The following is a 12479-nucleotide window of genomic DNA, read 5'->3' on the forward strand; positions in this document are numbered from 1 at the left end:
CCCTGCACACAGATGTGCATAGGGCCGCTCTGCACCGGACAGGCATGAGGCTGGCGGCCACTTACCCAGGTTGAGCTTGGTGCAGTTGCCCTGGATCACAGGACACTTGTAAATGTCGCCTGTTTTCTGGTGGCCGTTGGTTTCCAGTGGGGCACCCACAACCAACCTGTGGAGGAAGAGAGGACAGCACAGTCGCTGGGGGACACGCTCCTTCTTGCCAGGGGACAGGGCTAGGTGCAGGGTTCCTGTTCCTAGGAAGATGGAGCAGCAGCCCCAGGAGAGCAGTGCACCCTTGCCTATGTGCGTGCACACAAGGGAGGGTAGGTCAAAATATACAGTGAGTGTTTAAATTAAAAACTTATTATAGTAAAAGACACATCGCCATTCATTCCCCTTGAAATTCTCCCTTTTGCTGCAAATACACTTATCCCATTGTTCTTGCCACTTTCTGCAGCAGATCTCGTTTGTGAGTGTCTTTATGAAGTGTGATAAAAAACACTGTGAATGCTGCATCTGAGCACCATCTAACAGAAAGGCAGGCCGGTAAAAACATCACAGTGTGGGACCAGGGATTTAGCTCAGTGGTTCTGCTGCCTGCTGTGTAAGCACAAGTTCCTGAGTTTGATTCCTGGTACCAAAAAACAAAAAACATCACAGTGTGTCCTCATCCACCTTATTCATCAGGTCTGGCACCACGCGACCTCTGGCTCTTCCCCAAAGGCAAAATGACCACAAAAGGTTAGCATTTTGAATTAGTTCAGGACATGCAGGCAGCCACAGCAGCGGCTGAAGACACTTATGAAAGAGGACTTCCAGAACTGCTGTAGAAAGTAGTAAGGATGATGGGATAAGTGTGTCCAAAATGAGAAGACTCTGATGGCAATTATGGCAAAGCTGTCTTTTACTATAACAGATAGATGATAGACGGATAGATATTTACCATGTATTTCCAGGATGCCTATTTCTAGCCTGATTCTTTTCCTTCTGGCAGGCTGAGCCCTACTGGTCTCCTGGGAGGAAAAACCAGTGACTCTTGGGCTGTGGCTTGGGCTCAGCCCCCTTCAGGCCAGGGAGAGTTTGGCCCCAGCCTTGAGGATCTCTGAGAATATCCCATGCATTTCCCAAACCTCTTCCACAAGTGTCTCCAGCTGGGGACAGCACCCTCAGGGGTGGCCTAGAAATGGCCTGGGGGGTCTGCAGGAGCCTGGCCTGACCTGAAGTGCAGCCTCCCATGCCCATTGTCAGCAGCATGGCGCTTGCTGTGTTTGGAGCCCTCAGGGGCTTGGGTGCTCACCTCACTTTCTGCTAAGGCCCAAGGGCTAATAATAGTGACTCAAGATCAAAGTCCCCGCCAGGTGTGGTGGCACATGCCTATCATCCCAGCACTTGGGGGGCTGAAGCGGGAGCATTGCTATCAATTTGAGGCCAGCCTGGGCTACATAGTGAGTTCAAGGCCAACCTGAACTACACAGTGAAACCACGTCTCAAAGAGACAAAAAGAAAAAAAGCTCAGTGTCCCTTTTCAGGGACAGCAGTGTGATAATGGGGGCCCACAGCTCACAACAGACGTAGAGACCTCCAGATTGGAGGAGTGCAGAAATGATGGGGAACTGGAGACACAGGGACAGGCGAGGCATTTGGGAGCCCATTAAACTTGCCTTTCCAGTAGCTGCCCACCGCCTGGCCACACAGTCCAAAGAAAACGCCACCACTTGCTTTCTGACGTAAGGTGGTGGAGAGGAGCCACCTAGGACTTTGATGGCTTCTTGTGGCCACAGGCTCCTCACCCTGCCCGCCCCAGCTCTGCTCTGCCCAAAAGAGCCAGGTCCCAAGCAGGGATCCACAGGGGTCTGTGTGAGCCTATGTCTGTGAAATCAGAGCTGAGGCTTGTCCCCTGGGGAGCCACATAATGACAGATTCTAAATACGGCTTCTTATAAGCACGACAGTTTTTGACTGGCAGGAATTAATTGGACCCATAAAATCTGTTTGTCTAGACGACGTGCTTTTTGGCTACTTAATTCTGGGAATGAATGTGTGGTCAGGGCTGCTCTGTTCTTTCCAGAAAGGAGGGAGGCAGGGAGAGACGGAAAGATCTGTCAGAAAGCTGTCTTCAAGCTTGCTTCTCCGAGTGCTCTGGCTTTCAAGGTCCATCCAACATGTGACAAGTCCTCCTGAGGGATGTCCCCTCCTGGGCACACTGCTGGATGATGGGCGCTTTCTGGACAGAGTAGCTCTGTTCAGGCTGGCCTTGAGCTCACTATGTAGCCCAGGCTGGCCTTGAACTCATGGCAATCTTCCTGCCTCAGCCTTCTGAGTGCTGGGATTACAGACGTGTGCCACCAGGCTCAGTTTCCGTGAGTCTCCTAGAAAGCCCCCCAGCCTGACAGAGGCCAGCTCCTCCCAGCTCTTCCCGTCTTACAGAGCAGAGCGCTGAGGTTGCCTCCTTGGAAGGCCCCAATAGAGACTGAGCCCCTTGGTTGAGAGCCAGGAGCCGGGTCTTGGCTCTGCCATCATCCAGCCCCCAGCTGCCCTCCTGGTCGCCTGCTTGTCCGCCGCCCCTGCAGGCCCTGGACTCGCCAGCCTCCATAATAACCACACAGCCAGTTCCTCCCACTATGAGTCTCTTGAGCAATCGGTTAACTTTGCATATCTTGGTTTTCCAGGCTGTGAAATGGGATTAAAATCTTTTCACTGCCCATGTCCCAGGGCCACCACGGAAAGCCTCTTATTGCTGCATCATGAGTCTCTTTGCCAGGAAGGGAGCCTAGTCAGCTCCCTCCCTGGGCCTGAGGCTGGGCATTACATGTGCCTGTCGGGCTTGAGGTTTGGAGCGAGTAATTCAGTATCACTTTGAGGGATAAGCTCCTGCCGAGCAAGGAAAACGCTCACGTCACCACCAGAGGAGCCAGACTGCCTCTGGGGTCTGGCAGCCCCAGGCGCGCCCTGTGGCCTTGGAACTATGCAGCCATCTGAGGGCTCAGGCTGGTGGTCTCTCACCCAACACCCTCTCCTGTGGGCATAGGCGGCAGGACAACCCCAGAGGTCTCAGCAGTCATCGGTTCCTCTGGGGGCTTTGTGCCATGAGCCACCGGCTGTGAGTTCCCCACATCTTCCCCCACAGCCTAGGTACATTTATATGTACATTGTACCAGCGGACAATGGTGGATCTGCATTTAAAGTTAGCAATGCTTTCTCTCTGGTGAAAACAAACCTAAGCAGAAGGTGAATCACCTTGTTTCTTCTCCCCAGCATGCTGCCTGGCCTATGCTCCCTGCATGGCCCCCACAACCACCCCTTAAGAAGCTGCCCACACCCCACCACCCCCAGGAACCTCTTGCTGATTGTCCCAGATAAACCAGTATGAAATCCCTGCTGTCCCATGAGCCCAGTGTTGTACAGTGCGAAACCCTGAGTAATGAACTCAATTAGTTTGTGTTTGGTTGTAATCCAAGTTGGTCAGTTGGTCACTTAGAGGCTCAGGCTCCTCTGCACAGCCTTCAAAGTCTCTCTCCTCTATACAGGCCGACCTCAGTGTCCTTAGAGAGACATTGGCCCAGGACTTCTCAGTGAACCCCACGCAGGATAGGATGCTGTAATGTTCCTTTGGAACTCTGTAAGGGTTAAATCTGTATCAAAGACCATCTGGAAGCACAAGCGGCCAGCATTTGGGCTGTAACTCAAGACTTTGATTGTAAGTTAAAACTAAAATTTCAGTTATAACCCAAGTTGGTTGAATGTCAGGCTGGTCATCACTTGAGGGTCTACCGTAGTGTGATTTCTTGGGCTAGAGCAGCCCTGGTCTGCCCTGCCACGCCGGTGGAAGGTACCACTGATGGCACATGGTAAAGGCTCACCACTCCCTGACATGGCCTCCTCTGTGACAGCGTGCAGAGCAGCTGTGGCCCTGAGACTTCTGGCTTTGCCTTGGGCCTGAGAGAAGATGTCAAATTCAGTGCCTGGCAGAAGAGTCTGTTCCGTGCACAGAGGTCCCATGGAATGGCCCAGCTTCTGGTCTGGAGCCTGTGTTCTTCCTCCCAGTAGTTCTCATGTCTACTGGGGGACCTGGGAAGTCTGGTTTAATTCCTAGTTCCAGGGATGGAGCACATGGGTTAGGCCAATTTTATCTCCCAGCTCCAACAGGTCACCAAGTCATCCCACTCAGAGGGACTCTCAGGACTTCTGCTCAGGATGCAGGGACCAAGCTGACCTCTTTCCTCTCATAGTCAGGGATGTAAGTCCTGGGACTGTTGGCAGCCACTTTGTGAGGCTGAGGGGTGGGAGCTGACACATGGAGAAGGAGAGGGATGAATGAAGAATCAGAAGGAAATCAAGTCCTGAAGACAGTCTGAACCCCTGGTCCAACTATACTTGAAGCGCACACTACTGCTGGACTTTAAAGATACATGGGCAATAACTACCTTTCTCTGTATCTGTCTGGTTGAATCAAGTTTTCAGACATTATAACTAAAAACACGCTAACGGTTAGACTGTATAAGGCAAAAAAGGCACATCAGTAATTACCTTTAGAAAGCTCATAAATCACTGTAAGAAATACATGGCATCTAAAAACAGAGAGAGAGGAGCAAACTTGTGTCCCCCAGCTCGGGCAGAGCCACCGGCACCTTGTTTAACTAAAGGTAAAAAGCTACCCCTCACCTGGCCTTGGGGAACAGACTCCCTTTTTTTCCTTTTGCACCCTACTTACAGCAGCCCCTCGGAGCGGGGGACCCCCGCACTCCAGATGTTTCCAGTTACCTGGAGACTGGAAGCCCTGGAGGGCAACTTCCTCTGGCAGCCTTGGAGGGGGCAGCCAGAGCCCAGGGCAGGGAGGTGCCAGGGCCCAGGATGTAGGCAGGCAATGGCAGAGAGCACTGCTATGCGGTGTGCTGCCTCCCTGGCCAGTGGTCCCCAAAGCCCAGAAGGGTGGGCAGCCTGGGGGCCAGGGCCAAGGCTCAGCCAGGCTTTTATTGGCTGTCTGGTGAGGCAGGTGTGAGCCACTCAGCAGCAGGTGGAAGTCCAAGGCCATGAGCACTAATGACCGTGGGATGCTTGGGGAGGGAGGAAGGGACCCCCAACGGCTTCTGGAGGAGTCCTGAGCCAGAGGCTGGCTGGTTGATAAGAAGTACATGGTGCAGGCTCAGTCCCCTCCCTGCCAGCCTGTGGCCAGCTCTGCAAGGCATGGACCTGACATCTCTGCACCCAGTGACTACTGAGCATCCTTGCATTTTAATGAGTCAGGCTCAGGGCGTCTTAACAGCGCTAGACTTTGATCACCAGGGCAGCAGGGGGAGCATTTGCAAATGAGCTCAGACATGAATGTCAGGAGCCTGTGCAGAGGGCTGGGAGGCCCGGGCTTGGGGAGAGGGCCCCTCGGCCTGCCCGCCACCTGCTCCTCCTCCACACTCCCTCCTTCCCATCCACACCCGGCTCTTTGGCCCATTTCTCTCCTGGCCGATTTCCCCTCTCTGAAACGGGATCTGGGCACCCGGGAGGGGTTCCCGAGGCTGCGCTCCAGGGAAGAAAGGGCAGACTATTTCTTCAGGGGGCCTTTTCTTTCCCTCTCTCCCTAGAAAATGTAATTCCCTCCAGCCGGGGAGAGCAGTGGTTAATGTGTTCAAGATGGGGCCGGGAAGTGCTGAGGACAGCAGCAGCGGTGGCTGTGGTGGGCCTGTGATGTGATGTGTGTGTGTGTGTGTGTGTGTGTGCGCGCGCGCGCGCGCAGGGAGAGTGTGCCCTGCCTTGCCTGAGGGGAGACGCTGGCACCCACAGCCCTCCTGGCACAGGGGCTTGGATTTTACTTGGTTTAGGCTCCTGGCAGCCAGGAAAAAAAGGCCCCCTATTTGCCAGCGCGCTCCCTGCCTTTGCAAAACCCTCATCAGACATGGTAATCCTCAGTGTATGTTTTAATCAAATACACTGTGACGGTCAATTTTATGTGTCACCTGGACCAGGCCATAGGGTACCTCGATATCTGGTCAAACATTACTTGGATGTTTCCACAAACAGGTTCCTGTACCTGATTATCCTGTATCTAGATCTCTAGATTGGATAAAGCAGATTGTCCTCCAGAAAGTGGCTGGGCTGCATCCAATCAGTTGAAGGCCTGGGGGACTAAAGGCTGACCCTGCTTCCCATCAGATTGCCTTGCCATTGGGACATTGGAGTATTCTTGCTTTCAGACTAGAGCAGAAACAGCAGCTCTTCCTGGATCTCAGGCCTGCCAGCTTCTGGACTAGAACTCTACCAGCTGCTTTCCTGGTCTCTGGCTTGTTCGCTTCCCCTACAGGTCTTGGAACTCGCTGGCCTCCATAACTGCACAGCCAGCTCCTCCCACTGTCTCTTCCTGTGGACAGACATCCACCCTTCGGGTCTGTTTTCTTGGCAGCACACGCGGCTCATTGCATCCTTAGGGCTTTACAAACCTTGTTTCACCAGGCTGACGTCATTTCTGGAGCCCCCCTTTGCACCAAGTCCCAGCCCAGGGTGACCTCGATGTCTTCCCAGCCACCAGGAAGCAATGGGCAATTGAACTATAGCAGTGGGCCCCAGGCCCCCAGCACTAGCCCTCACAGGAACTGTCTGAATCCTGGGCCCTGGTGGAACAGCCTGGAATGGAGAAGTAGCCTGGGGCAGTGTCTGTTTCCACAGCCCTTGGGGGCTGCTGCTGGGCCCAGTTTGGGAAGGTGGGGGGCTTACAAGGGAAGGCAGAGCCAACCCACTCCACCGAATCCACCCTCTCCCTGCACCTTCTGTGCCTCCCTAGTACCTCCCTTCCACTCAGTTCTGCCCATTTCACTAGGGCTGCTACCAGTGCAGATCCTCCTTGAGGGCTGATCCTCAAGGCCACCTCCCCCAGGACGACTTTCCTGCTCCTGTCCTTTCTGGTGTCACCAGCCTGCCTCATCTCCCTCATAGCACTTTGAACCAGTGCATGCTGGATTCCTTATGCACCTTTTCACTATCCTTGTTGCCCTGTAGATTCGGGGCTGCAAGACAGCCAGGACCTTGGCCAGCCAGGTTTGTAGCTGAGGGAGCCCCTCCCCAAATAGCTCTGCCCACAGTAGGAACCATAGAACAGGGTTTGTGTGTCTGGGTCGCCTAGCTGAACGAGGCAACTGTCGTCAACAGCCTGCAGCTTAGGACCCCAAGGCCACCGTTGTCTTCAGCCCCGTGGGCCAAGCCAGGAGAGCACAGCGAGCCCTAGTGAGGACCTGACACTGCCCACTGTGGCCAGAAGTGGGGCCTCAGTGGACTGAACTGCCAGGTGGGCTTGGGCTGTGGACCTCACCGTTTGGGGCAGTGGTTCCCACCCAACCTTGCTGCTCATCAGAGTGACAGTACAGGTCCCTGGGCCTTGGGTCAGAAAGGAGCCCCTTATATGCAGAGCTGGAAGCCCCATGGAAGGAGCTACTGAGGGTAAAGCTATGAGGCCCCCGGATGGAGAGGGAACAGCTTCACTCCTCTCGGCTGGACAGCAGCCACCCCTCCATTGTCCAGGAATGGTCCCAGATCCATTCTGTTTAGGTTATTTTTTATTGTTTTGAGACAAGGTCTCCCTTTGTAGTTCAGGCTGTGCTTAAACTCACTCTGTAGCCCAGGCTGGCCTTGAACTGGCAGCAATCCTCCTGCCTCAGCCTTCTGAGTGCTGGGACTACAGGTGTGCACCACCATGCCTGCCTCTGGTTCTATTTGTTTTTTTAAAAAATGTATCTTTTGCAAATGGGAAAGGGATAAGATGGAGGTGGGGAGGAAGACTTAAAGAATTAAGATGGGTTGTGTACTTGTACCAACTCCCCACAATGAATGTGATCATTACGTACTACAAGCATGGACTAACAATAAAAATTTGAAAAGAAGTCTTTTATTTCTTTTGGTCATAAGATGTAAAAACAATCCCTATTTTTTTTTTTTTAATTTTTTTTTGGTACCGGGGATCGAACTCAGGACGTTGTGCTTGCGCGGCAGGTGCCGGAACCACTGAGCTAAATCCCCAGCCCTCTACAATCCCTATTTTAACAGGTCCATAAAAGTGCTAGCTTATTTTGAAAGTGTAAGTCAGTTATTTTTAGATGATAAAGGTGACAGGGTTCGCAGTACAGCACTCGTGCTGCAGATCTGAGGAAGCGAGGCTGGAAATACCTCTGCCTCCTTTCTCAGCCTGGTTGCCCCAGAGCCCCGCGCTTGGCACACGGTGTCGACTGTCGTCTATGCACACGGGAAGGGGATCCACATACACGGCTCAGGAAGGCGCCCTCCTCATTTGACCACTTCCCACATGGCCTTTCCACGGCAGTTTATGTCAGTGCCACCTTCAGGCCCCGTGACAGGGGCCCCTGCTCTGGACCCTGCAACTTTCTATGGGGTGAGCAGTCCTGGGGTTGGGGACAGGACACGAAGAGCCCCGTTCCCCATGGCCCGGGAAGCCCAGGCCTGCTTCCAGGGCCGGCCCCGCCTCTCCCCCAGTCCTGCCAGGACAGGGCTGCACCACACCTCGCTCGCCATGGGCTGGCTGATGCCCGGCGCGTGCACAGAGCTCAGTTGTGCTGCTGTGAGGTCCCCAGGTGCCCACACCTGCAACATGGCGAGGGCCCCATGGGGGGAAGAAAGAATGGCCGCTTGGGCCAGAACGTCACTCCAGGCCCATCAAGCATTTGGGGTGGCCCGGTATGGACAGGAAGTACAGCCGCCTCGTTCTTAGGGGTGCCCAGTGTGAGACTTTAACCACGCTGGATCCTTGCACGATCTCAGCGCTTTCCCTACTACGAGATGTTCCAGTGCTTAAGGAAACTTTTCCTATGTCACTACTGATGGGTACAAAGCCTCCCTGTGCAGGTGGCTGTGCTGCTCCGAGACAGAGGGGATGAGCCACGCGTGCTCTCGGGCTGGGTGCGGGGCGGGCGGCCTGGGTACCCTCCACATCCCCAGTGCCGCTTCCCAAATTGCTTCTGTTTTGTTCCTAGTGATTCTGGGTCCATCTCAGCTCACATCCTTTTTTCCCTAAATGGCACAAGAGCTTAGATCAAGAGAGGGAAGAGGGAAAACAGGGGCCCAGGGAGGCCAGTGTCCACCGAGCTACAGGGAAGCTGAGGGCCGGCCCTCGGGGACAACGTGAGCTCTTCACCCCTCTCCCTTGCCCAACATCAGGCTGTCCACGCTCAGCCTGCCCACTCCCTGTCCTTCCTGAACAGTCAAAGCTCAAGGGTGTTTGCTGAGTGACTAAGTGCACGCAAGACAAGAAGCTGCTTGTTTAGCACTGACAAGCCGAGTCTGCACTTTTCCTCTTGGGGTGTGGCTGCAGCTGAACGTGGCTGAGCTCTCCTGGGCCCCTCCTTGCTGACAGACCCCATCCTTGGGGTGCCTGGATCTCCCTGGCCCAAGGAGGTGTCTGTGGCCTGTTCATCCCCCATAGGAAAGGAGTGCTCAGTGTGAAAATCCTTCCTCCTCTTTTTAGAGTGCCTGATAAGCCCTGGCTTGTTTTTTGAAGGTTTTTTTCTTTCAGTTGTGTAACAGCACTCTCTGAAAATGAAACATAGCCTCGGCAGCAGTTTACACAGATATCTCCTGGTGGAATATGTAGTTCTAATTTCTTGGTATGTGTGGGTAGAAAGCACCTCGGCTATGCTTGGTAACAAGGAAGGGGCCTCCAATCTGCAGCTATCCCGCTGGGCAGCCGCACCTTTGGTTCCTAACTAGGCTGTGAGCAGAGGCTCTGCCACTGTGCCCATGACAGGGAGGTGGTGGAGCAAAGAAAGAGAGGCCTGGAAGGTCAGGACATCCCCTGAACAGCAGCAAGACCCTCATTGTCCCCAGACTCCAGTCCGGGCAACTCAGGAAGAGGAGAAAGCCCAGGGGCATGCCATGGTCTACTCTGACCCATCCCAGCTAGGCTGAGCGCTCTGGGCGAGGCTCATGCCCTCTCAGCCTGGGTTTCCTCATCTGGCAAGAGGGACTGGGACAGGCTCAGTCCTGAGCACCAGGGGCTGGGAGCCTGCAGAGGTGTGAGGAGGAGTCCCACCACCCCACCTGCTTCCTGAGGTCCCTAAACTCCTGACCCCCCCAACCCCAAATCTCTGCTGGGATGACTCCTGGACCCGGCTGAGAAATCTATCTTCTTTGTCCACTTTCACAGGTGATTTTGTTTTGTTGTTGTTGTTGTTTTTGTACCAGGGATCGAATTCAGGACCTTGTGCTTGTGAGGCAGGCATCGGAACCACTGAGCTAAATCCTTGGCCCTGTTTTGTTTTGTTTTTTGAGACAGGGACTCACTACAACCCTAGGCTGGCTTCAAACTCACTGTGATCTCCCTGCCTCAGCCTCCTGAGTGCTGGGATTACAAGTATCTGTCATCACGCCTAACTCCTGGGCTGTAGAATCAGGAGATCGCTGGGCTTTGAGATAATGGAAAACACTGGGGAAAGGAAGCAGAATGCCCAATGAAGAACTCATGAACAGGGCTGGGGATTTGCCCTGGCCAGCCCTTGGCTGGTATGTGTGAGGCTCTGGGTTCAATCCCCACCACACGTCACACAAAAGTTAACAAACACTGGGCCATGTGTTTGTCTATTTTCAAAGCACTTTATATGAATAGGCAAATACGTTGCTGCATACGTCAAGGACTGTAATAGAGGGCTCCCTTGACATTAACTCACTTATCTCGAACAACCCTGAGAGGGATGACAGTTGTTCCTACTGGCTAAGGGGCAGCTTGAGAGCCCTCTCTGGCCTGGCTCACATCCTGGAGGCAGATGGGGCATAGGAGAGCGGCAAACAGAAGCTGACCCTCGCAGCAACAGGGAACCATGGCTCATGCAGATTCCTTCTTCGAAGTACTTTCCGTCTGGTTTAGCACTCCGATTTGTTTTCCACCTCTCCCTCTGGTTTATGACTAATGGCTATTCTTACAGAAAGGCTCTTATTTTGAGAAGCCATAAAGAAACAAAAAGGCTTGGACTCAGTTGAACTATGGAGAGTGCAGTCTGTCATTATGCTGTGGAACCATCCCCCTCCTGGTGACAGAAGTACTGGCTCATGGAGGACAGAGAGGAGCAGCTGTCATCGAGTGAGCTGTCAGGGTGTTGGGGTGGCCCGGCCACCATCACCCTGCCTGCCTTGCTGCCTGGCTCTGCTCCATCTGGGCCTGTCCCAGCTTTGCCATGAACAGAAGAGGACAGGAAGTCTGAGCCTGACCAGGACAGGGGCCACAGCCGCCTGATCCTGTATAACAACAGTATCCACTTTGGGCATCCCTGAGATTTAGTTTGGGTCACACCCAGATGAATCTGCTCTCTCTTGCCTTCTTCTCCTCCTGTGGGCCTGTGCCATGCACCCCAGATACAAGGATGGATACCAGCAAGCCCTTCCCTTCCCTCTGTACTCTTTTCAGACCTTTATTTTCCATCCATTCTTCTCTTTCCCTCTCCCCCTTTCCCATCTCATTTCCCCTTTTTCTCTTGTTGGCTTTTCCTACACGCCATTTCCTTTCTCCATGTCTCTGTGTATTACTGGCTCAGAGTGAATCATCCCAGCTAAACTAGGAAGAACACTTTCAAGAGGGAAAGTGAGGAGGATGTATCAGTATGGCAGAAAACCACAGAGACCTTGTCAAGATGGTCTCAGGTCAGTAACAAGTATCTTGTCATTGGCCATGTGTGTGTGTGTCACAGCTGTGTGGAAGAGAAATTGTGGAGAGAGAAGAAACAGGACCTGAAAGAATTCAAAGTCCCCAGGAGGTCTTGATTCTTCAGGAGTCAGGGAAGGTTAGAAGGAAGTGTTCTATCCAGGCCTGGGGAAATGCAGCGTTAGGTTAAGCAATGATTGATCTCAGCTAAGATTCACGTCGAATGCATTTACAGCACATTTTTTTTCTAATTGTGTGTAAATTTCAGCCATGCACATTGCACTTGAAGGTTGCAATAAGGGCTCTGTGTTCTACATGGCACAGCCTAACTGGAAGCACATGCTACCTTAAGCAGGTGACACCTGTGGGAAACCTGCTTGATTGAATAGGTTAGATATAGAAACAATCACATGGCCACCTGGTGCCCTCTACTGTCATTTATGACAATTGTAGATAGAGTGCTAAAGAGCACAATCATCCTTTGGTTCCAGGACATCAGTGGATCCTGAAATTCATAGATGCTCAAGACCCTACATAAAACACAGTACTGTATTTGCATATAGCCAATGCAACCATATAATTGTCCAGCATACTTTAAATCATTTATAGATTACTTAGAATTTCTAATTCAAGGTAAATGCTGTTATAATGTACTGTGTAGTAAGTAATGTATTGTTATAATGTACCATTTAGAGTTATTATAATGTATCACTTAGGGAATAGCATAGTATCACAATGTATCACTTAAGGATGCTACAATATATTATTTAGACAATGGTGCATTGTTACAATGTATCATTTAGGATTGTTATAACATATCACTTAGGAAGCACCATATTACTACATGTCTAGTTAGGGTT

General features: G+C 52.6%; 1 protein-coding gene across 3 annotated transcripts in view; it reads right to left on the reverse strand.

The window, feature by feature from the left end:
* Nucleotides 1-12479, reverse strand: part of Itga11 (integrin subunit alpha 11) — a 98334-nt gene that overhangs the window by 45780 nt on the left and 40075 nt on the right. For all 3 annotated transcript variants that reach the window (XM_004855761.4, XM_087199228.1, XM_087199229.1), the window contains exon 3: nucleotides 66-166. In XM_004855761.4, the coding sequence (XP_004855818.4) occupies nucleotides 66-166 (101 nt within the window). The remainder of the gene's footprint in view (nucleotides 1-65; nucleotides 167-12479) is intronic.

The sequence above is a fragment of the Heterocephalus glaber genome, unplaced genomic scaffold, assembly GCF_053883595.1.
Source record: "Heterocephalus glaber isolate CG9 unplaced genomic scaffold, H.glaber_assembly_v1.0 deba00001689, whole genome shotgun sequence".
Classification (NCBI taxonomy): Eukaryota; Metazoa; Chordata; class Mammalia; order Rodentia; family Bathyergidae; genus Heterocephalus; species Heterocephalus glaber.